Here is a 24,024-nt window from a genome sequence, read left to right on the forward strand (position 1 = left end):
AGAGAACAGTCTTATCTTATCTGAAATTTCTGTCTCATTTGCTTTAACAGCAGTATATTACTATGCATTAAGCAAAATTACAGGTACAATAACAGACACCCAAATGTGTATTACTGTAAAATATTGAAGCTAAACTCCTAAAATTTTCATCAGTATAAAAGAATAAAAAATTAATATACCAATTAAAAAGAATTTGTTTTAAATAATTTTTACAGAAATTTGAAGCTGAGAGGTAGTCAATCACACGAATCTTTGAAGAAAAGGAGAAATTAAGTTTTTAATTTCTCCTTTTCTTCAAAGATTCGCGTTGCTTAATACGATATATGAAATCATTTTTGATTGAAATATTTTAAATTCTATTGAAGAAGAATATTAAAATGTTTCAAAATTGCAGATCGTTATAAGATTTTTAAGGATCAACATTGATCAATAAAGCAAAACAGACATACAACTGAAATTGTACAGAATCCATATGTAGCTTTAAAATTGAATTAAAAAAAGGAATGATAATGTTGAGAGTGTTTTCAAGAGTAGATTGTGCATTATGGTAAATTTATTTACAATCAGTAAAAGAATGTAAATAATTTCGATGGTAAAAACAGTATGGGAAGACTCGACATCAAATTTTAAAACGTAAAGGAATATCAATAAATTTTAAAAATATATAGTTTATGAAAAATGTTCTCCTCCACGTAAAAGATAAAAAGAGCGTGACCTAAGGAGAGAAACGATTAGAACTGGAATGTTAGAAGGCCGACGTTAAGAAATTAGATGCATTTTTTTGCGTATTAAAATGTTGAAAAATGTATTGATTAGTCATTAATTAATTAAAAATATTAAAGGTAAATTAAATACCATCAAAGTTAGTTATTCGTATTATAAGGTATTTTCTCCCTGCTTTCGGCCTGCCTTCGTGCTGTAACGGTTAGCACACTCGACGCGTATTCGAGAGGCCCAGGTTCGAGTTCCAGCAAAAGCATTGCTCATTTTTCATGTGTCCTGCTTAAAATAAGCAAATGTCTCTACATTATGAAAGGTGTTAGTCAATTATTAGTATAAAAAGTATTATTTAGTGTTAATTAGTTAGTTTTATAAGGAATTAATTATTCGAAAAGTTAAGCTAATATATCTGTATTTTTGCTCTCAAATGATTTTTCTGAAAACACACTTCGTCAAAATTTGGCTTACTTTCTTTTACTTTCAGCCGTATAACACTGTCTGTAGATATGGGCTACTGTTAACAAAAATGATGAAAACCAGTCAGGAAATCTAGTGAATTAAAGTGTAAATAATTTCATCCCAAGTAAATTAGAGTGTTGAATTTGTTACTATATATTTATTTCTGTAATGATATAACTACAGAGGGTGTTCACACATTTTTGCAACGGTTTTCCAAAGATTTACATATAAATAAACCTTAGAATTTAATTTTCTAATATGTTCATTCTAATAGCCCTTTTCTTGATGTCCAAGGTAAAAGTCCTTTTCTTAAAATACCAAGGTTGATTTTATTCCACTCTTCCTTCACAATCTTCTAGAGTCCATCCATTGTTTTGGGATGCAGCTTATAAAGAGCTTGTTTTAAAAGTCCAGATGCATAGTAATTCATATGAGACGCGTCAGGGAACTTGAGTGGGATACATTTAGAAGGAATAGCTTCAATTCCGGTTTCATAGCTCATTTTTTCAAAAAATATTGCAGTAGATTTAGAGGTATGGCTTTGGAAGCTTATCCTAATGGAACGTAACACAGTGAAGATTGTTTGGATAAAGAGATGAAATTTCGTTTTTAAAAATAGGTGTTAAAACATATATCTGATAGTAATCCGAATTAGTTTTGACATTTTTTTCCTATTTTCCTTATTTTAAGTTTTTCTTTATACGAGAATCCAGTAATAACCATAAAACCTTTAGAAAAACTTTCCTTGTTTTGTCTGAACCAACATATAAAGTCTTTTCTCCTCTTTTTCGGCAGTAAATCGATCTTTTTCTATTGCAGTCAGATAAATATATCCAAGCCTCATTAATTGTAAATATATATTTCAATTTTTTACCTGTTAAATAATTTTCATACAGCAATCTGCACATAGTAATATGCTGAGAAACACGTTTCAGCGTTAGGGGAATGAGCATCATGTTTTTTTGTTTTGATTAGCCGAATTTTGTTTTGAACCAGATTTTATAATTTTGTTCACAGTTCCTGTATAAATATTTATTGATTTTGCAATAGCTCTTTGGGGCTTGGATTTCCCTTTTAAGAAATGAGATTTAAAAAAAAACTGAATGTACATTTGTACGGTACTCATTTTTTTGCCTTTTCCCAGTCAGATGTAAACTTTGACGTTTCTTTCCTTTCATAATAATGATGTCACTTATTTTAAGTGTAGAAATATTAAAAACGTGCTTTTCATATCTTTTTTTGGTAATTGAATAACAGTATTTCTTTTCGGACATTGCAAAATATAACCTTCGGTCTATTGTTTATTTTTAGCGACATTTTAAAGAAAAGATTACTTTTAATGCTGCAGACGATAACTAAACCTTATTCTAATTTGATGCCAGCCACGTTTGTATTTTAAAATCAATATGCAAATTTATGGAGAAAATCAAAATCTATCATTACAAAAGTGTGAGAACACCCTCTGTATTTTGCATGAAAATAAATTCGAGACCTTCGTTATAATTAATACAAAATAGGTCACTGGATTTTATTAAAATTCCATTACCCTTAATTCTTGTCTTTCATATGTGGTAGATTCAATGAACCCCCTTCAAATCTATGTTTCAAAAAAGGGTTCAAGTACATGAGCTTAAGGGATTTAACATTAATAATGATTTGAATACTGGAATTATCAGAATTCTTTATTCATTAAATATAGTAAAATCATCTTTCCTCCCATTAAAGTGAAGTTATCAACTCTGAATGAAAAATACATTTTCAATAACTTTTATTTTAAGGGATGTATGGAGTCCTATTCTTCGTGATCAATGCATAACTTTCAATCTAGATTATTGAAAATATATTTTTTCTCAACTCTCATCTTTTGTGTCATGTAGCAAGAACAGTATTGAAGGGTCCCTGCTGGTCTAAACTTTCAGCTCCGTAAAAATACATATTTTTGTATAACGCATCTAAATGCTAAAGAAATTAATTACAAACAACAGAAATGCTTTAAAGTATTCAATTGCTTTTGAGAATAACAATAAAATAACAGTTCTTTTCTTTATTTTTTGAATAATATAAAATTTAACGCAATTATAGTTTTCTACTCTTCTGCTTGTATTTAGCAATATCATTCTCTCATACCTCCCCATTATCTCAGGAAATAATTTCTAATAATATTCTATAGGACTTGTAATTACTTTCTGTATAAAAAATAGAGAGCATCTGCAAAGAACACTCGCTTTTACTCCACAGAACTAAATCGTATCAGAGTGGAAACAAAAAATAGCTTTTTCTGATGTTTGTTTTTTTGCATTTAATGTTTTTTCTTCTCGTCTGCTTTTACACAAGATCTCAATTATTTACAAGCTTTTCTTTTGCCAGAGGTGTTTTATTGCTTTGGTTAAAATTTTTAGGAAGTTATAAAAAAAGCCTTTTAAGAAATCTTTTTGTTACAGAGCATTCTACTTAAAAATAACTTGAGTAATCTTCACTTTTATTTTCTTTCTTCTTTTGCCAGCTAAAATGCTGTCCATACTCGTCACAGATTAAACTTTGAGGTTATTCTATTTTCTATCTACAAAAATTGTGTTTCAATCGTTGAAGGCAATGAAGTAAATTTTTAGGGAATTTATAATGTCACTCACTTATTAATACGATTTAGCATGCTTTTGTTAGACAGAAAAAGTTTGGAAATATTAAAGTTCAAGAGACATAAGTTAGAAAAAGGTACACGCTGCAGCAAACAAAATCCACGCACCCAGAATATGTTATGGATCATGATGGAACTAGCTCAAGAACATCTGAGAGAGAGGTACATGCAAGAGTATGAGTGACACCAGGAATGGACCGTAGCTCAACTGGTAAAATCTTCCCACATTAATCATACCGAAAAAAAGAAAGAGAAATTTCCTCATGCTTCATTCCTCAGCTTGTAAAAGATAAAAGGACAAAAATTGAGTTCCGCCAAGGAATCGTGCTTTTGGATCTTAAAGAGTCTAGCTTCTTTTAAAGGACCTAGAGTTCATCTGCCGTAAGTTGACCTATAGCTAATATATGTAAAAAATATTATTTTTACATACTGAGACATAATACAATTTCAATACAATTATAAAATTTACAAATTAAATTGGTAACACTTAATTTGGAGTTACAAGAACATTTAATAAACAATAACATAACAAGGTACACTAAGAATATAAATACTGGCAGAAGAATGATACCAATCTACGGGATCAAATTGTTTGATTGTAACATTAAAATATTTTGAGTTAAAAATATGAGAGTTACGGGTCTTTGGGAAATTTATTAGCTTTCCAAGATATATAGGATTATATTTTGATGCCAAAAGTTGAAGAACAATACGACCTCATGACTAATCTACACGGTTCATGTGCATCAAATAAAGACCGTTTTAGTAAATGAAAGCCATAAAATAAATTATTGTTGTTATTGCGACTATTCTCACTTCCCTGAGCTAATCAGAACATCATATGTCAACATAGCCAACAAATTCTTTCGTGGCAAAGAGTATAAAATTCCCACCCTTCTTCCTTTATCATCTAACCTCAAGAGATTATATATTTAGAGTCATATATTTAGAGTGCTCCCATGAAAAGACACTGTACATTTACGAAATCCGTACCTTCTCCGGGACCTTCGGTACTGTAGAGTCAGGGCCACTAACCATTATACCGTTGGGCGGCAAATAAGTTATTAGTTGTGTGGGAAGACCATTCATTACTTATAGATGAATTAAAAAACAGAAAAATATTTTTTTAATTTGGAATAAAGTTTGGAAAATAAAGTATCAACACATATATATATATGTATATATATATATATATATGTTTTAAGTGCGTAGTTGCTACTGGAACGTTTAACAGCTTTCGATAGTCAAGTGGAAAGGCAGAAAGAAGTTGTTGACACATTCCAAGTTCACAAGTTCAGGTAATTACCATCTTTATTTCTAGACATGTTAGAATCATTTTTCGTAGACAATGTACTTTTTGATCATAAACAATTACAATAATTTCTCATATATACAGGTTAAAGGGGGCGACATAAAGCAGAGAGCAGAGGAGAGATTTTCGGCAGTGGCGGAAGCTAGGAAAGGAAGATGACGTAGTTAACTTGCGAGCGGTATTTATACCGAGTGTAAGCGGTATTTATACCGAGTGTATGCAGAAAATACTCTCAGCTATGATTGGTTAATTTTTAGTTTTAGTTACCTTTTTCAAGCAGCGTTATGTAACATGGAAAGATATAGAATTTGGGAGAACAAATGAAACTCCCCCTAAATTTTGATTCTGACTTTGATTTGCCTGCACTTTGATTCTGACTCTCCTGTAGAGTAGCGATCCAGCTTCTAGTAATATTCAACTGTATAGTCCTTGACTAATGTTCAATGTTTGATTGAAATTTGACCATTCTGTATAGTTTCATCCCCACAAGTTGTTTCTTATATTGTAGCACAAGAGAGTGCCTTTGTGTTCTAAATTTTGTTTAAATACGCGTAATAACGTACTTTTTAATTTTCTCACGACTTCGTCGTTGTTTCAAATGTAGCGATAATTCGCTTCACGTCTGTAAGGGTTTTAGACTAATTAGCATTACCAAATCAAGTGAAACAATTGTGTGTACTATTATGTGAGTTTCAAATTTTGAATAACACCAAAAAAATCAAAATACTGTATGAGATTAAAATGATTTTGAAATTATTATCGTTAATATTAAAAGCAATTCTGTCTTTGAAGAAAGCTTACTATATATTCGCTTTTGAAAAAAATTAAAATTAAAAATTTCGCATCGTGAAATCTAGTAAGTGCTGACAAATTCTAGCAACACTTCCTATAAATTGAATGGTTACTGGATAATGTTACAGGTACATATGGTCTCTATGGGCTTAATGTTTGTGCTTGTCAAATATAATGTCAAATTAACGGCTGTGGCTTACGAACGGGTGCATAACGATTTGCAATGAATTAAAAGTTTCCATAGCAACATTAGCGCAGAATATTTTAGTCAGTCAAAATCATTCTGTTAGAATGGATTTTCATGACGAACTGGAACTTAAATTAGCTTCTGTGATGTGAGTGTTATTTTAAAACTTAAGTATCGTTGAATAAATTCGAAACTCTAGAGGTAATTTTAAACGGCAGAAACAATTCAGTGAGATATTAATATAAACTGAAAAGTAAATCTATTTGCATGTTTATAAATTCTTGAAATTCAGTCACTCAATACCTTGCAAAATAGCAACCATTTCCATGAACAACAATACAGTTACTATAATTCAGAAAATATTGTTCAGGAAGGAATCATAGTTTCATTCCAAAGATTTACTTTTTTAGCACTAGATATAAAGAACTTAAACTGACACTTCTTATCCACTTCGTTTTTATTTCGGTTAGTGAATATTTTAATTTTCAGCCATGACTTTGGCGTTGCATCCAAGGATTTTTAACAAAAGATATAGTTACTTAATTTAAAATTAATCTTCATCCCAAGTTTTGCTACTGAGAAGAATATCTAAGCAAAATAATAAAAATTATTGCATAGCTTTAAGATAAAAGGAAAGCGAATATGCTAGATTTCGAAGTCTGGCTTCATTATTTGAAAGAGAACATCGTTTAGAATATCCTTTTTTAAATATGAACGGCTTTTCCATTTTCATATGTACAAAACATGAACGGGTAAATAATATTTGAATTCAAATGAGATTTAGAATTCCCCAATCCAGTTTAAAAAAAAACAATAAATATAACATTGCCAAAAAGAATTACAAATAATAAAATGGAATAAAAAGGGGAAAAAAGCGTTAAAGTAGGATTTTCTGACACAAATCCCTGTCAACTCATTCTATAAGCATTACACCTAGAAACAAAAGAGCATTACACCAGAACACTTATTCCAGCGTTTCATTACACAGCCTTGAATTGTTCATTTTAAAATGTTAGAATTTAAAACATTATGGCATAATTCTTAGTACTGATATTGAATAAAATTGGGGAGGTTATAAAATGTATAATCATGTTTGTATAGTGTTTGTAATAATATTAATTAAATTATTTTGAAACTAGCAGCTTCGCTGCCAGCCTTCGTCTGGCTTTTAAATGTATCGGAAAAATGGCTGAAGGGAACACCAAACGTTAAATTTAAAAACTGCTTAGAATTTTACTCTGCAGAACAACTTCATAAAAAAAGTTATTACGTATAACAAAATTACAATGATATAAGCAATATCCCTTAATACAAATATTAATTATCCTAATAAATAAATTAACCAACTTCCCAACTTAAGAACTCAAATGGTGTAAAGGAGGTTAAGAACTTTGTTTCCTACAAAAATCACTCAAAACTTTTCAGTATCTTAAAAACAGTGAAATGAGCAATAAATAACATAAAAGAATACAAAAACCTAAAAATTCTGAAAAGGAAAGTATAATTAATGATATTTTATCTTATATTTTCAAGAGAAAAAATTTACAATGAAATAAGCTATATCCCTTAATACAAATATTAATTATCCTAATAAAAAATTGACGAACTTCCCGTTGAAGGGAAAAAATCATGCAAAACTTTTCAATATCTTACAGTGAAATAAGCAAAAAATAACATAAAAGCCACTCAAAAAACATAAAATTCCGCGCAGAATTTTACTCAACTTTATAAAAAAAATCAACTTTATAAAAAAACAACTTTATAAAAAAAATCAATAAAAATGTATTATATGTATATAAAAAAAGACAATGAAATATGCCAATCTCTTAAAAACCGCGACATAAGATTTGTCTACAGATTTGTCTTTAATCTCTGCAGAATTTGGAAACTAAAACATCGATATTTTCAATTATACTTTAGCTTTTAATTGACGTAAATGTTAAATTGATCAATGTTCATACTCTAAACGTAATAAAATGTGTACTTCAAACTTCGCAATGTACATAATGTATACAAATTGGCAATTACAGGCAATGCAAAAAGTATACAAACAAAATTTCATTAATGAGAAACAAATATGTACAGTATAATACAAGTAATTCACAACAACACAAACAGTTATACATATTTACAACCAAAACTGAATTATTTTAGAACTAGCAGCTTCGCTGCCAGCCTTCGTCTGGCTTTTAAATGTACCGGAAAAATGGCTGAAGGGAACACCAAACGTTAAATTTAAAAACTGCTTAGAATTTTACTCTGCAGAACAGCTTCATAAAAAAATCAATAAAAATGTATTATATATATAAAAATATATAAAAAAATGACAATGAAATATGCCAATCTTCTAAAAACAGTGACATAAGAAATACAATGAAAAATTGTTGCCAAACGCATATTTCTAAAAGAATGAAACTATTCAAAATATGCGATTTCATCAAAAATCTATCAACAACAATAAGACAGGAAAATTGTTGCCCAAATCACATTTTTAAAGATGTGAGAAATGTACTCGGAAACTTCATTTAAAATTTTTTTTAAAAAATACAAAATATTATCATTTTTCCAAAATTCGTTTTGTAAAAGCAGTCGCAAGGATGAAAGTTTAACGTGTCCAAAAATCAAAGAAAAATAAACTGTACATTTTTAAAATAAATATTTTTAGAAAATATCCCGTTGAAAAGGCGTTAAGCTCCATTTGTTAAATAAATTCGTATTTAATCGATTTATTGAAACACGAAATTTATTTTAAGTTCGTAAAATAGCTAAGTGCCTACGTTTCATGACGATGTGAAAATGAAGTATGTAGAGTAAAATCTCGCTTTCCTATAGCCCATTATGTCTCAAAATGACGCGATTTCGTCACAAAACATAAAATTAAAAAAATTCTAATCTGAATTTCGAAAAAATCTTCGAGGTGCACTGGCTTTTGTTTAGATGCACCTATGTACCAAATTTCGTAGCCGTGGTCTACGCGCAGCGCAAACAAAAGACACACACACACAGACTTCTTTTATTATGTGTAGAATAGTTTAGCTTGCATATATCAATTATTGCTAATCGATGCTAATATGATTTGTCCAATGGGCGTTCCAGGTCAATTAAAGGAAAGTTAAACTTAAATACACACATATATATTGATATGCATGTAGAATTCACACGTTCTTGCTGCTTAGTGGGATAATCATCTCGACCTTTTTAATTCATTTAAACTTAAGCAGCACTTAGTGCTAATTTTGAACTTTTTTGTACTATCGTACTTTCTTAATGCAACTTAGACTGTATTCCTATACATATATATATGTAATAAAAGCAAATTTCAGAGAAGTATTGATGTAGGAACACAGAGACATAGAAGGGTGGAAATACTGATTCCGAAGATACTTGATACTTAGAACGTAGAATTTTTAAAAATTATGGTACTTGGCAGTCGAGGAGGTTTTATTTCCATTTGACGTTTTTCACAATCACTTCGTACTCTAGTCGTGCCTATTCAAGAATATTTACATTTCTGATACTGTTGTGATAGGAAGAGAGCAAAGGGAAATTACGTCCACCAGCATAGAAATAGAAGCTAAAGTGAGTAGTTATCCAATATAGCAAGCTGTTAAGAGAAAGGTTTTGGATTAAGTTCTACAAGTTTAGGTTCCGGCGTTGCTATTTCAATCAAAAATCTGCATGTTACATCAACTGTTATAATCTATACACAGGTCAGAAACTAAAATATAAAAGGCAAATTTGTGTCTAAGAATATGTCTGTTGAATAAACGGTGCATACAGAAGTAAACAAGATTGAAATTAAGTAAAAGTAGAGAGGCAGGAAAGTTAATGCAATTTTATATCGATCCTTCTTACTATCTAATTATATGAAGTGGTATTTGCCATACGGTTTGTATTCTGAAAAAGAAAATTAAAATTGATAACACGTATTAAGATTTTAAAAAGTTTCAATTTCATACTGAATTTTTCAATCTAATAGTTTAGATCATCAGCTTCAATCTGCTATTCTGATAGCAGGAGATGTAAAGGCTTTGCACAGGTTTTCAGACATGAATTATATTTATCATTTTTAATCCAAAAGATGACAAATAGACGTAAAATCTAAGTTTAAATCCATTTATTCAAATTCAGCATTGGAAATATACTGAAATTCCATAGAATTAGGGATAGACAGTGTTATGCAAACGTCGTGGCACTCATGCGTCATCCCTGCGCATATGAACCGTTTCTGTAGGATACACGTTTCTATATAACTGGAAGTATAATCCTCTATAAGCAGTTGTCAAAAATAACATGATGGGTAAAATTCGTGATTTAGGTTCTGTGAATAAAGGAAAAATGGAAATTATGAATTTAGCGTGCCAAGTTAAAACTATACGAGATCATGGCTGTTTTATGATGGTCTGGAATGTTTTCTTTTGGCAAAATTTGAGACCTTCGATACTTGTGCCAAGCACCTTACTGGACCTCAACTACATAGATATACTGGGTGATCACTGACAGCCCTTTATCCTTTTCTCACATTTCAGTTGGAAAATGAATTTACCATCAGGACAGCTGCTCCTGAGATGACCACCTAGAAACCCGGATTTAAATACTATTTATTCTGTAAAAAAATATACAAGCCCGTCATCCTCACTAGCGTCCTTTATTGAAAATTCTGGAATGCAGGTCAAGCTATTGAAAAACTTCCATAGACTTTTGGAATCGATTCTTCATTGTCTGACATTCGCTGTTAAAGTCAAGGGAGCAGTAACGCGTTATTGGTTTGATGTTCCTAATTCATTGGCATTTCAATGCATGAATAATTACTCAAAATCGAGGCAATAAAAGCCAAAATCAGTAACAGACAACTTATCAACTGAGATCTTATCAACTGAGTGGCCCTTAAATGTAATAACTGATGATATTGGTAAGAGCTGTTTTATCCATCGCTAAACAGGGCGCAAAATTTCCGCCCTTCAAGGTTACAAATTGAAAATAATTGCTGATATTAAGTCAAGTTAAAACGTTTAGCGAGTAGTGTAGAAAATACATTTATTAACATGTTGCGAAGCCAATCGATTACAGCTATCAAAAGCTCGTAATTAACTGCGAGCTTATTTAAGCATAGGCTAAGTTAAAAAAAAAATAAGGTCATATTCGAAATATCCACGAAACAAGGAGCTGGCTGCTTGGCGACAGGCAAAAGGCCACTGCTCTCAGAGAAGCGAGCATCTTTCCATTTTAAGACTACAATTATAATGTTCATATTAATCCCCTTAACACTGGCGTATGGGCAAATCAGCAGGCAAAAGTTGAGGTCTAAACCAACGAAGAAACATTTGTACTATGCATAATGAAACATACCAGATTCTCCACACCATAACTTACAGTACACTGGTGTCAGTAAAAATATATCACTTTCTAAGTTATATGTATTAATCATATCCTCAAATGCCCAAAGCTTATACTGCACAGTTTCTATGACTTGGCGTAAAGTAAATGTAACAGAAGTAATATCCCGCATGCCGTCATTTAAAATGAGTATAAAGTTTTTTTCCGGTACAACTTCATAAAATTATCAAGTACATATTTACTAATCGATATTTACATGGTTTACACATCTTCATTTTAATATATTTATTTCTACGAAAGTATATGCTTTTTGAAATAATTATTGTTTGCGATTCATTGTTGCAACAACGCCCAACAGTGGCCGAGCGGTTAAGTCGCTGAACACTGAGTTCGGTCCGAGGTTCGAATCCCTCGAACAGGCTGGCTGCATGGGCGTTTTCGTGGTTTTTTCCATGTGTAACGTGTATACGAGCCAGTTTCCCGTAGAAAGTCCTCCACGAAGGCATCCCTCCCGTTAGGCAGATAGCCCTCGAGGCTTTGCCATAACCCCCTCCCACACACACATTCTTGCGACAAAAATTCTTAAATTTTTTTCATAATCATTTAAATTGATAAAGGCTTCGGTATTTGGTTTACAATCTTTCTTAAACATGTAAATTTTAATTCGCATAACATTTGAAGATCACATCGTAGTTTCAGTTTTACTTTGCAATTCTTTCCGAAGGATTAAATGTGTAAATCTTTGCCATTTTACGCAGGTTATATAGTACTACGTTTAACATTTGCCTTTGAGTGCATTTTTATTCATAATGGTAGTTATATTTATTTTCTTTTAACACATTTGCACGTTTCTGATTCCAAAACGATGAAAAAGAAACATTTGTTATTTTTGATGTACAATCTAATATATGTATTTTACCGTAATAACTAAAGTTTTTACTGGAAAACAAAAATATAATTTTTATTTTTATTTTATAACCTGTAAAATTTTAGGAAATATTTTTTTAACCATTCGAAAACGCTTGGTATACGTGCTAAAGGAAAATTCGCCTGAATTTCAAATAAAATCTAATCCATTTATATCAAACTTTTTCCGTTTTTAAACTTTCTGAATTAGCTACCCATAGTGGTTAGGGGAGCCGACTGCGATACCAAAGGTCCTGGGTTCGAATCCCGGAGAAGGCATGGTTGTAGCTGTCCGTCCCTTCATAGGAGACAAAGGTAGCCCACCTATTAGGTGCCTCTATAATAAAGTGCCACCACTTCTGGCCTTAGTAGTGGCCAAGCCAAAGTAGGCTGATTGTCCATCATTGGAAAGGAAACAAAATTTCTGAATTAAAATGCATAAAACGTTTCAGTTTCAAACATCCTAAATCAAACAACATATTTAAAACTCATTTGATGGTAGGAATCAGATACAAAGTTGCCTGAGTCACTAAGGTAACATGTTTTAAGTTAACGGAATCTCATAATTGTAAATTGGACTATTTTTGGAAAAATAATTTTAAAAATCGCACACAACTTTTATACAGTCTTTTTGATTTTGTTCATTCCATAAAAATTTCTTTTATTTTTGATAAAAGCAGTCAGTGACTTGTAATTCGGTTGAAGAAGAATTACTTTTATTCTTATATGCATATCCAACATATTGGTCTTAATAGTACGGAAAGATCGATGAATAGAATAAATGGCTCTTCTTTCCAATACGGATTATTAAAATGTATTTAAAATGGATTCAGAAGAGATTTTTTTCGGGTCGACTTACATATGTATAGATCTCCGCATAGCTCAAAATCGAGTAGCCTGAGAAAGTTTAATTTTTGCATATAGCATGTAGTTGTGCAACTCTCTTTTTGGTTGCAATCGGCCACACGTGATTGAATTATGTTGTTCTTATGCCTCGGTTAAAGTTTTTATGTCTTTAGTTAATCTGCATGCAATAATTGCAGAATTACCAATAATTTAAATGTTGTTTAAGGGGTACTAAGCCTAACGAAGCCTTGTTAACATTTGAAATTCTTAGTAGAATAGTGAATTAAGACATTTTGTGCACCAACATCAATGACGTTTGCCCAGTAAGGCCAAAAGTAAACTTTCAGTTTTGTGCACTGAAAAATCTGTCTTTTTGCCCGCTGCACAAACTGCTTGTTTTTGCGTAAAAGCTAATTTTAATTGCAATTTTTTTTTTTTTTTTTTTTTTTTTTTTTTTTTTTTTTTTTAATTTACTTGGTGTTTTTTGTTTTCCTGCATTTTGCAATTTTTAATGAAGATGTTTTAAGTTTTCATGTATTTTTGCCTTGCGCGAAGTGAGAAGGGAATTAATTGAATGAGAAATATGTCTATAATGAAATTCGAGGAAACAAGTTTAAATGAAATGCAACAAAAAATGTGTATAATTTAATAGGCCATACAAGGAAGCTATGTAGTGTCCACATTAGATTGTTTTTTAATGGCTTAAAGGTAGCAATACTTTTAGCTAAAATATGTAAATAATGTTCACGTTATTATTTCGAATTGAATGGCTATAATATATATAGTGTTCCAGTAAAAATTTTCGTAAGTTTGAATGGCATGATGTAAAGCAATTAAACTTGGAATGTTTCCTCGCTTTTCTCAGAAAAATAACATTCAGATCGTATGATAAGCAAAATACATCCTTTGTCAGAAAAGTTCCAGGACAATTGCTTTTTTTTTTGTTTTGTTTTTGTTTTTGTTTTTGCAATACTAAAAAGGAACAATTGTTGTTTTAATGTTACCTGGTATGTATTCTTACTTAACATAACCTTGTCCATGTTTCCACGCAAACTTACTAGGTGGTAGGGCTGTGCTTAGCAACATACTGTTTGGATTGTTGTTGCATTCGTTAAGGTAACACAATGAATGCTGATTGTGAGCAAAGAGTTAACATTAAGTTCTGTGTTAAGTTCGGGAAAACCCCTAGTGAAATGTGGAATACGATTAAGCAAGCATATGCAGGCGAGGGAGTTTTCAAGAAGTCATGTTTTCGAGTAGCCCAAAAAGTTTTATGAAGGCAGAGATTTAGTGCAAGACGATTCCAGAACTAGTCGCCCTTCTATAGCACATACCAATGCAAATGTGGAGCTTGTAAGATAGTAGTTGCAATAAGACTGTTGTGTAACTGTGCGTATGATATCAGAATTGAATTTGAATCGTGATGCGTGTCATACGATTTTACGCAAAGATTTAGAGAAACGGAAACTTAATGCAAGAATCGTCCCTCACTCACTAACATATGAACAGAAAGAGGAAAGACGGAGAATTTCTGATGAACTATTGGATAGAATCAAACGTGATCCCCCATTTGTGTAAAAGATTATTGTGATTTTTTCTTGTTTCCGTGAGTGAAAAAGAGACTGAAAGGAAAACTCCATCAAGATTATTGCAGACTTCCAACGAGCTGTGACAAATGAGCTTGCAAGCGGCGTAGTTGAAGATTTCCTTGCTTGCTTTCAAGACCTTCAGAAACGTTGGCAGTTGTGTATAGATAGCCAAGGGGACTACTTTGATAGCAGCTACTTGGTAAATACAGTTTTCTATTTTTTACAACCTCCGTCCTGGAACTTTTCTAACAAAGGATGTATATAGCCCACAGAAATAACATACGTTAATTGCAATTTTATTTCCCTAAACTTGCGAACTCGCTGGAAGACTAGATCATTGCTGTAACAAAACGAATCGTCATTCATTGAGGATACAGATAGAAAGAAATACTGGAGATTACGGAACAATAAAGAGAAGAAAACATCATTTTATAAAATAGTTCCGCCATTCGTATCCGCCACGTCATTACGACTACAGTTTTTAAATCAGAAGAAATACACTTCAATATAAAATCTTAAACTAGCCCTCTCCCACCGAAAAAAAGGCGAACTCAAACAAGAAAAGATTGTAAATAAAACTCTGTTTAGATCGAGGAGTATCAGACATGAATTCCTTTTCTTCAGGAATGAAAACTTGTTTTTTTTATTTTAAAATTCAATTCCTTTATCAGGCTGCCTGTATAGCACTGTTACAAGAACCACACATAAAAAATGAACATCCCCCAGACACACCAGCAATACTTCATTTCAGCCCAATTTACTGTCTTAGTCTTAATCCAATATGGATATTTGTTTACTTCGTTTCGTGCAAATGCTGCCAGTCAAAGTAGGAGGATGTCTTCGTGGAGCACAATGTGAAATTTCCTTGTATTCACATTACACATGAAAAACATTACAAACAATCCCTGTAACCAGCCCCATTCCACCAATATTTACAAGCATCCGAACAATATTTACTTTACATACCTGACTAAAGAACTTCTAAATTTCTTTAAGTAGAAAAGTTTCACACATTTATGGGAAAAAATTCAATTATCTCGCATTCTACTTGATTGAAATCGATAATTAACAAGCAAAGATAAAGTTTGATTATAAATTTAATTAAGCTTTGTTTGTAAACTATTGGTTTTTTATTGCCAGCAAGTAGTTTAAATTCTTGAAATAGGAGAAATGTTGGTATTTTAAATAATGGCGAATATATTAGCCAACCTGTTAAAAGGTTAAGAACTTAGCTTTTCTATTCATTATCCGTAGACAGATTACTTTCTTAAATGCAAATTCTGCTGAAGTGTTTTCTTCGTAAAACTCAGAGGCATTTATTATGATTACGCGAATAAGTTTCTTAAGCTGAGTTTTTATCTATGAAGTTATTTTTATATCCAGTTTCGAACCAGACCTGAACTTGCATTTTTCTCATATATCTTCGTTTATTATAAATTTGTTTATCATTATTATTACTTCTTTGCTGTCAATTTAATTAACTTTTTTTCTTACTTCGTACAATATTTGCAAACACTTAATAAATATTTGTCAAAATGAATCTCAAAGGATTGTTCCTTGAAGATGTAATTTAAAAAATCGATTTTATCTTTAAATCATCAAATTTATTGTGCTTTCATTGCTACTTTGCCATCTCTGTAAGTTATATGACGTTATGTTTTTATTTCAGCACTCAAAAACCTGTGGACTTCGTGGTACCAAGTGCACCGGCTACCAACGCCCCTCCTAGTCCTGTAGACCCCCCAGCTGTGACAGCATCTTCTCTTGAGAGTGCCGGCGCACTGTGCACCAAGCTATCCCTTCTAGAAGCAGGTAAGCTTCTTTTGCTGTGCGTTCAAATTATCTAAGTACACACCGCTTTTAAATGAATTATTTTGCTTAAAAGAAATGGATGAAGATCTCTTGCAGTGCTTAGGATGATATTGCACAAAAGATTTGCTTGGAAAGATCATATAAACAGAGTGAAGCGTAGGTTTTAACCAAGATTGAGCCCAAAGTCTGGCTTTGCGAGGAAACGTCGTATCTTTTTTGCTATTGTTTTTCAGTTATTATTAAATAATAACTGAACAAACTATAGTAAAGAAGGAGTAATAGCATACCCAGTTCGGTTTCCATCTCCGAGAGAGAGAGAACTGAAGCCACTTCAAGTGCTTCAAAATACATTTTTGAGGATTTTTAAGAAGCATCATACTTCATATGGAACTCAGATTTTCAAAGCGACCTTGCTGTGGAACTTCTGGGGAATTTTCTTGACAGATCAATAATTTTTTATGCCATTAACCATTAGCAGAATCTCCATAACGAGGTACTGTTGGTCGACTGTCAGCTCAGATATAAGCTACACACCTAATCGGAGGTCTCACCATCTAAATCCTCGTTTACGCTACAGTATATTAACTTCTTCAAGAGCGGACAAAGGAATTAAATTATTCCATATACTTCTTTTAATGCCATATACGTTGTTTTTCATACATCATTACTCCTCATATTCCAGCTCTCCTGTTGGCTTAAGGAATCCAAATTCAGGAAATTTCATTCACGTCCTTAAATGGTTCCATTGAGATAGATAAAAATGCACTTTTTGCGGTAATCTTAGTATAAGAACTATGTATCAAAGTATCTCTAACAGTGGGAATGTTAAAAGCTTGTGCTCACTGATTATGCCCAAACTCTGCGTAATTACAGAGGAACTTCATGTAAATAGGTAAGTAGTGAAGGGATGTGAAAATGTGCACTTCTTAAGAAAAAGCGACGAAAAGTAAGAATAAATATAATAATACACTCCTTTGAAAAAAATAGGAAAAAAAACCTATCAAGAAAATTAATGATTTTATTGAAATTAAATATGCGTAAAACTCATATACAGGTAATGAAAGAGTTTAAATTTCAAGGCCATAGGGCCCACAAGGGGCTAGCAATTTCACTCTCAATGTTAAAATTAGTAATTAAAAAAAAAAAAAAAAAAAAAAAAAAACTTGGTTGCGACGTATACTTGTAAGCTCTGAGGTAAACATTGTTAAAGATTCTTAATCTCATCATCAAATACATTCTGCAAGGTATTCCTAAATTGTTGCTGCAGGTCTGCGACATCTAGGGATGTGCAGATCTGGTCCATACAAGTTCGATTGGCGAAAGGTGTTGCGACATTGTTAGCCTAGGAAGAGTATCAGTAGTTCGAAGACAGTCCTGAAACATGTGAGCCGCATGGGATCTAGCAGTATGCTGTTGAATAATGGCTCCAGGATTGCGTACCATGAAGGGTAACCCAAACGTTTGCTGGATATCTTCATCATATCGTTTAGCTGTTAAAGTTGTAAGCAAAATCACTAGGGTCGCACTCCTGTTGTAAGAGATTACGCCATCACTCGAAGAGCAATGGCTGAGTGCCCCTGTAAAGTTTTTGCTAAAATACTGTATTTTTAATAGAGTACTTATTTACTCCATAGAATTTTCATTGTCCTATGGCCCATCTGTACCTTTAATTATCTGTATCTGAGCTTTACGCACATATAATATCAATAAAAAAAACAGACACTTTCTTCATAGTGACTTTCTTTCTTTCTTTTCCTTTTAAAAATGAGTGTATTTTGGAAATATGTTTTGTTTACTGGTAAAATTATTATTCAAAAACATTGATTTTTGGGTATAGGTTTGGAAATGCCGTATGAATCTTAGAGTAGCTAACAAAGTGAGTTTTGTTAAGATTTAACATTAAATGATAATTCCACTGGTCAGAATTTCAAAAATTTTACAACTTTTCAGTATTTTTTACATGGTTTAACGAAATCAGTAGATTTGTAAAGCAGTAGAACTAGAGAAAATATAATTTATAATACAGCAAAAAGATTTTTATACTTATCCCATTGCAAAAGTTTTGTTTAAATTAATTAACTGGATTTGAATTTAAATTTAAGTAGCATTTTCAGAAATATGCACCATAATAATGCATTATCTTATCTAAAATCGTTGATACATTAGAAATGCTCCAGCTAAAAACTGCACTTCAGCAATACGCTGTCGATCGATTTTTTAGCAATATGTGCAACTCGGTAACAGTCTAAATTTTATGTCTTAGGTACTTACGTTTTGTGGAAAAATTAGAATGAATATCACGATTTACTATTGTGAAACTTAATACAAAACTGCATTTTAAAGGAAATCATGCATTTAATTTTTTTATCTTGTTGCTGAATTCATTAATAAATGAACAATTTTCAAACTAGAAGTTTAAAATTATTTTATTCTGAGTGATTGTAAATACCTGAAACCGAAAAGAGAAGTAAAACGGAAAGAAAACCCCGTTTAAATATTTCGTCATTTTTTTAATTTGCAAGGGATAACCACTAAGTATCCCCATGAAGGCGAATGAAATATGTATATTCAGCAGATAATAGGTATATACAATCTAGTTGTTTCATTTTAATGTATTTTTAAAGCTAGGAATTATAACCATCCCTAAATGTTCTTTATCTGCTATGTAATCACTTTGGCCAAAATTATTTTCATAACACTGATGTTAGCCGCAAAAAATTCATATGAACTATGTGCCCTCGAAGTACACTTACCTCGAAGAACAAAGCATAAAGTTATTCTTGACCTCTCAGGTATATACTGCAATATACTGCATTAAATATCTCAACAATATACTGCATTAAAGAATCAAAACACATTGTTTTCTAAATGCTAATAGCACATGATGTTAATTTTGAGCTTTGAAGTGAGTGCTTCAATTTCTTTGGGTGAAATTCATTATGGTTGTAAAAGGAAATAAATAAATATCAAATGATGTAATAAAATAGGATTTACTATCTACCACTATACTAATTACTCGCTGTTTAATAACAGAATTTTTTCCTAAGTGTTGATGCAGATGAATTTAACTGCTGATAAAAAAATTGTTGAATGTTGGTTCAGGTTTTTTTGTTAGATAATAGCAAATGTGACTCCTAGAAGATGAAGAGATGATTTTCAACGCTCTTGCGCTATCATATCGCTTAAAGCAGAACAGGCTGTTTTCTTTAGTGTTTGTCTCTCTCGCCTTTCGAAATAATTTAAGACGAGTATCCCAGTTGTCTGAAGACTTCTTCCTGGTAACCAAAGTGTTACCCGAAAAAACCTGAAACCACTTAAACCTTTAATGATATGTATGCAGCTAATTAGTGAGTGCAATCGACAAGCGATTGCGACAACACTAAGAGCAATGTTTATTTCAACAGCTGGAAGGTCAATACTTTGCAGCATACTCTTCATACGTGTTCGAATACTACAAGTTTGAGTCCCTTTAAGCATCAAAGCGTAAGAAGTACTTTTGAATTAATATGAGAATAGTAAAGTAGTTGAATAGCACAATGCATTGTTCGTGAAAGTAGTCAAGATTTGCCCTGGCATCTGATAACAAGTATGGGATGATCCAGAGAGAAAGAGCATAGGAAAAATTCATTAACTTTGTTGTGGGCTGAATTTTGAGCTTATTGCTTCGATATGCATATCTTCACAGGCAGCACAGATAGCTGAAAAGTAACGGGATGAAATCATTGAGAGCATTATGAAACTGTACGCTGCAGCAGTTAGTTCGGCATTATTTTTATGGACAATAATGCCGATCCACATAGAGCTAAGCTGATGTATGAATGCTTCGAGAGAGAAAGCACTGCTCGTATGAAGTGGTCATTATATTTTACAAGCCTCAACCCCATTGAAATCTTTGGAATGCTGATAGACATACAGTCCCTTCCCGTATATTCCCGCAAATATACTCAAAGAGTTGAAAAGTGCTGCATAAGCGAAATGGCAATTATCGGTTTCACGATTTAATTGAAATCATAAAAGAAGAGATCATATCTCTCATTAAAATAAGTTTCGCTTGTTTGCTTAGCTTACAATTTTTTTAAAGAATTAACAAAATGTTATGTGTAATGTAAATGTTTTCAAATTTATCTGAATATATTTTGTTAATTAAATTTTTAGTCGTGAATATATAATAGAATTGCTGACCTTCATGAGAAGTTTTGAGTCAATTATTGCATAACTTTTCCAGTTAAATCAGATTTACTTTCTGTGATTAACTTTTGAAAATTGCTGCTTGATTCATTGTAAGCTTTAAACGAGAAAACTTAGAATTCAAAGATTTAAAAGCTAAAATTGATTAAAGTTTTTCTTGCTTTTTAAATAGCTTTTAATCTTTATTTTTTCAGGACCAACATTGCTTGGAGGATTAAATCCAGATTTGTATAAGTCCATTCCTGAAATAGCTCCAGAAGAAGAAAACTTTCCTGAAGGCCATCGAGGTCGACTGTGGTTCGCCCTCGAGTATGACGTCACAACTGAAAGACTTATTGTTCGCGTCATCAAAGCCAAAAATTTACCAAGTCGTGTCTATGGAGCAGCGAACTGTTGCGACCCATTTGTAAGGTAATTTTTTTTTCTAACCCTTTTTTGATAAATTTCTTTGTAAGTTAATCATTAAATAACTGCATTTAATATCTCATTCCTTCAATAATATTTTACTAAAAACTAAAAATATAATTTAAAAGATTTTTTATTAAATAAACTTAGATGGATGTGATAATTAATGCACTGAAAGGGGAAAAAATAACTTGCCATATAGTTTAACTAGAAAAATAGATTAAGTATTTCTATTTACAGAATTCACGTACAATTTTACATCACGAATAATAAAAGCTTGGAGGATCCATGATAAATTAAAAAAGATAATGGTTTATACATTTCACGATCGATTAAATTACTATATTCCGTTTAGGTAATCCACGCTGTTATTATTCGCAATATAAAGTTGTACGTGTATTCTGTAAACAGAATTATTTAATATAATTTTGCCATTAAAGTATACGATTTTTTTTCCATGCCATCCTTTGCCATTAAAGTATATGATTTTTATATGAATTATTTCTTTTTCCTTTTAGTGCATTAATTATCATACCCATTTTATATAAAAGCTAATTGTATAAGAACTATTTTTTAATTCTATTTCAGTTTCTGTTTTTTAGGCTCAGTTGCACGTTATCAATTATGAATCATTGATAAATTAATGATTATCAACAATGAATTTGCACGTTATCAGTTTTTAGCCATAATTAAAATACAAGAAGTTAATTATAAGAATATGAAATAAAAAAGATAACTGAGCGTCATTCATACAATGAAGAAATCGCTTCGAATATTCAGTTTCGGAAATTAGATGTAATAACAATGTCACAACAAGCATTTTCTTGAAACTAAATTGAAAAAAAAAAATGTATGTCGCCAATTATCCATTAATGTGCGAAGATTGCAAACTCAAAAACGCTTTATTTTCTAGTTTGCTTTAGACTGCAACACATTAAAAAATGTAGAACAACGCTAAGTTAATACCTTTTTTTTTATCATTCTTGTTTTAAAGGAGGTAAAAAGTTTTTTTTTATATATAATCTGCGAAAAATTCGAAATTTTACATCTGATACAATTTTAGGTTTGAAATTTTAAAACCATATACGTCAAATAGTCTAAAAAATCAAGGAATTTTCGAAACTTTTACAAAAATTCAGAAATTAAGTTAAAATTCTCATACAAGAGTCATTGAAAAGAATTTTGTTCTGCCGCATTTGATAGTTATTTATGTTCGTTAAACAAAGATATATGCGAAAAAAGTTTTTATTAAGTGTTCAATAAAAAATTAATAAAAAATAATAATATAATAATAAAAAACCTAAATCGAATTTTGAAAAATTTGCTTTAACACACTGCCTTGCCATCGACAAATACTGTGTATACAAAATTTAAACTCGATAGCTTTGGAGGAAATATGCTAAAAATCGATCACAAAATTTCACCCACAGTGAAAATCCGTTAGTGAACTGATTAAAACCTTATAATAATCATCATTTACCAGAGATTTTAATGGTAGTGAAGGTTTCAAACGGAAAGAAAGTTATGTAAATAATAGAGCAAAAGTTCAATGAATGCTATATTTCGTCAGTCATTGAATATTTCCTTTTTTAGAAGTTTCTGCCATTAGCTTCACAAAATAACATTCGGTTTAAATATTTCACTCACATCAATATTCAGTGAGTGCAAAGAATTTAAATTTGAAATTTTTTGAAGCATTTTTAGAAGTAATTTAGTGACTCAGACAATATTAATCTGGTAAGTTATATTTTCTTTAACTTTCTAAAATTTCTTCAGGAGACTTAAATTCCGAAGTTTTGTTGGAAGAATTATCTGAAAGAACATGAAATTTAAATAAAATAAAAGTCAGTCATGTTAAACCTGTTTTTGTGTATATTACATAAAAAATATAAACAAATGTTAATGACGAAAAAAATATTTATTAATTATAATTTTTTTTAATTTATAAATTTCTCCCATGCATTTATAGTACGTAACATAATCAGTAAAACAAAAAACATGATCAGTAAAAAATTTGTAATAATTTAGGTTTTATTATGCGTAAAAAATAAAACATTTCAAGAATAAATGTAAAAATAAATACAAATAAAATAGGTTAGGTTAGGTTATTTAATTACGGCAAAGCCTCGAGGGATATCTGCCTAAGGGGAGGGATGCCTTCGTGGAGGACTTTCTAAGGGAAACTGGCTCGTATACACGTTACACATGGGGAAAACCACGAAAACAACCATGCAGCCAGCCCGTTCGCGGGATTCGAACCTCGGACCGAACTACCAGTGTTCAGCGACTTTACCGCTCGGCCGCTGGTGGGAGAAATAAAATCGTATTTATAGTAATGAATTCTTTAGTTGTGTGATGTATCAAATAGTTTTAATATTCATATTCAAATTTTAAATTTTTTGCCTATGAGCCAAAGCTTACTTTTCGCTCATGTACAATCTATGCAGGTATGTGGAAAGTTCCATTACTGTGTCGAAAGAAAGGCCAGGTTAAGTTTGTAACGGACATATGGATAAAGTAGAAAGGCAATTTACTTCAAGGTAAATGACTCAAAGTTCTGTGAAAGATAAACTATCTTCGCAACCGTTAAATTTATATCTTTTCATTAATTGCTTTTAATGCAAATGGTGTTTAAAAACGTACTTTGACAACTGGTAGTAATTCTAGTTTGAAAAGCGTCGCCATATTAAACAGGATAGCAATAAATTATTTTCTTAGGATTTCAGAAGGACGTTTTATTTCTCGAGCAGCGCGAGATACTTCATTTTCGATTAGACAAGGAATCAAAGAATCTCTTAAAACGGAATCTCTTTAAAAGGTCGTATCTGTTCTCATT

At 31.4% G+C, this 24,024-nt stretch overlaps 1 protein-coding gene across 1 annotated transcript in view; it reads left to right on the forward strand.

The window, feature by feature from the left end:
• LOC118192370 (synaptotagmin-15-like) overlaps window positions 1-24,024 on the forward strand; it is a 150,558-nt gene that overhangs the window by 56,863 nt on the left and 69,671 nt on the right. The window contains exons 3-4 of the mRNA XM_035363317.2: window positions 16,453-16,595; window positions 20,978-21,194. Of these exons, the coding sequence (XP_035219208.1) occupies window positions 16,453-16,595; window positions 20,978-21,194 (360 nt within the window). The remainder of the gene's footprint in view (window positions 1-16,452; window positions 16,596-20,977; window positions 21,195-24,024) is intronic.

Source organism: Stegodyphus dumicola, chromosome 5 (genome assembly GCF_044657685.1).
Source record: "Stegodyphus dumicola isolate Sdum_Otavi_A_Nest chromosome 5, ASM4465768v1".
Taxonomy (NCBI): domain Eukaryota; kingdom Metazoa; phylum Arthropoda; class Arachnida; order Araneae; family Eresidae; genus Stegodyphus; species Stegodyphus dumicola.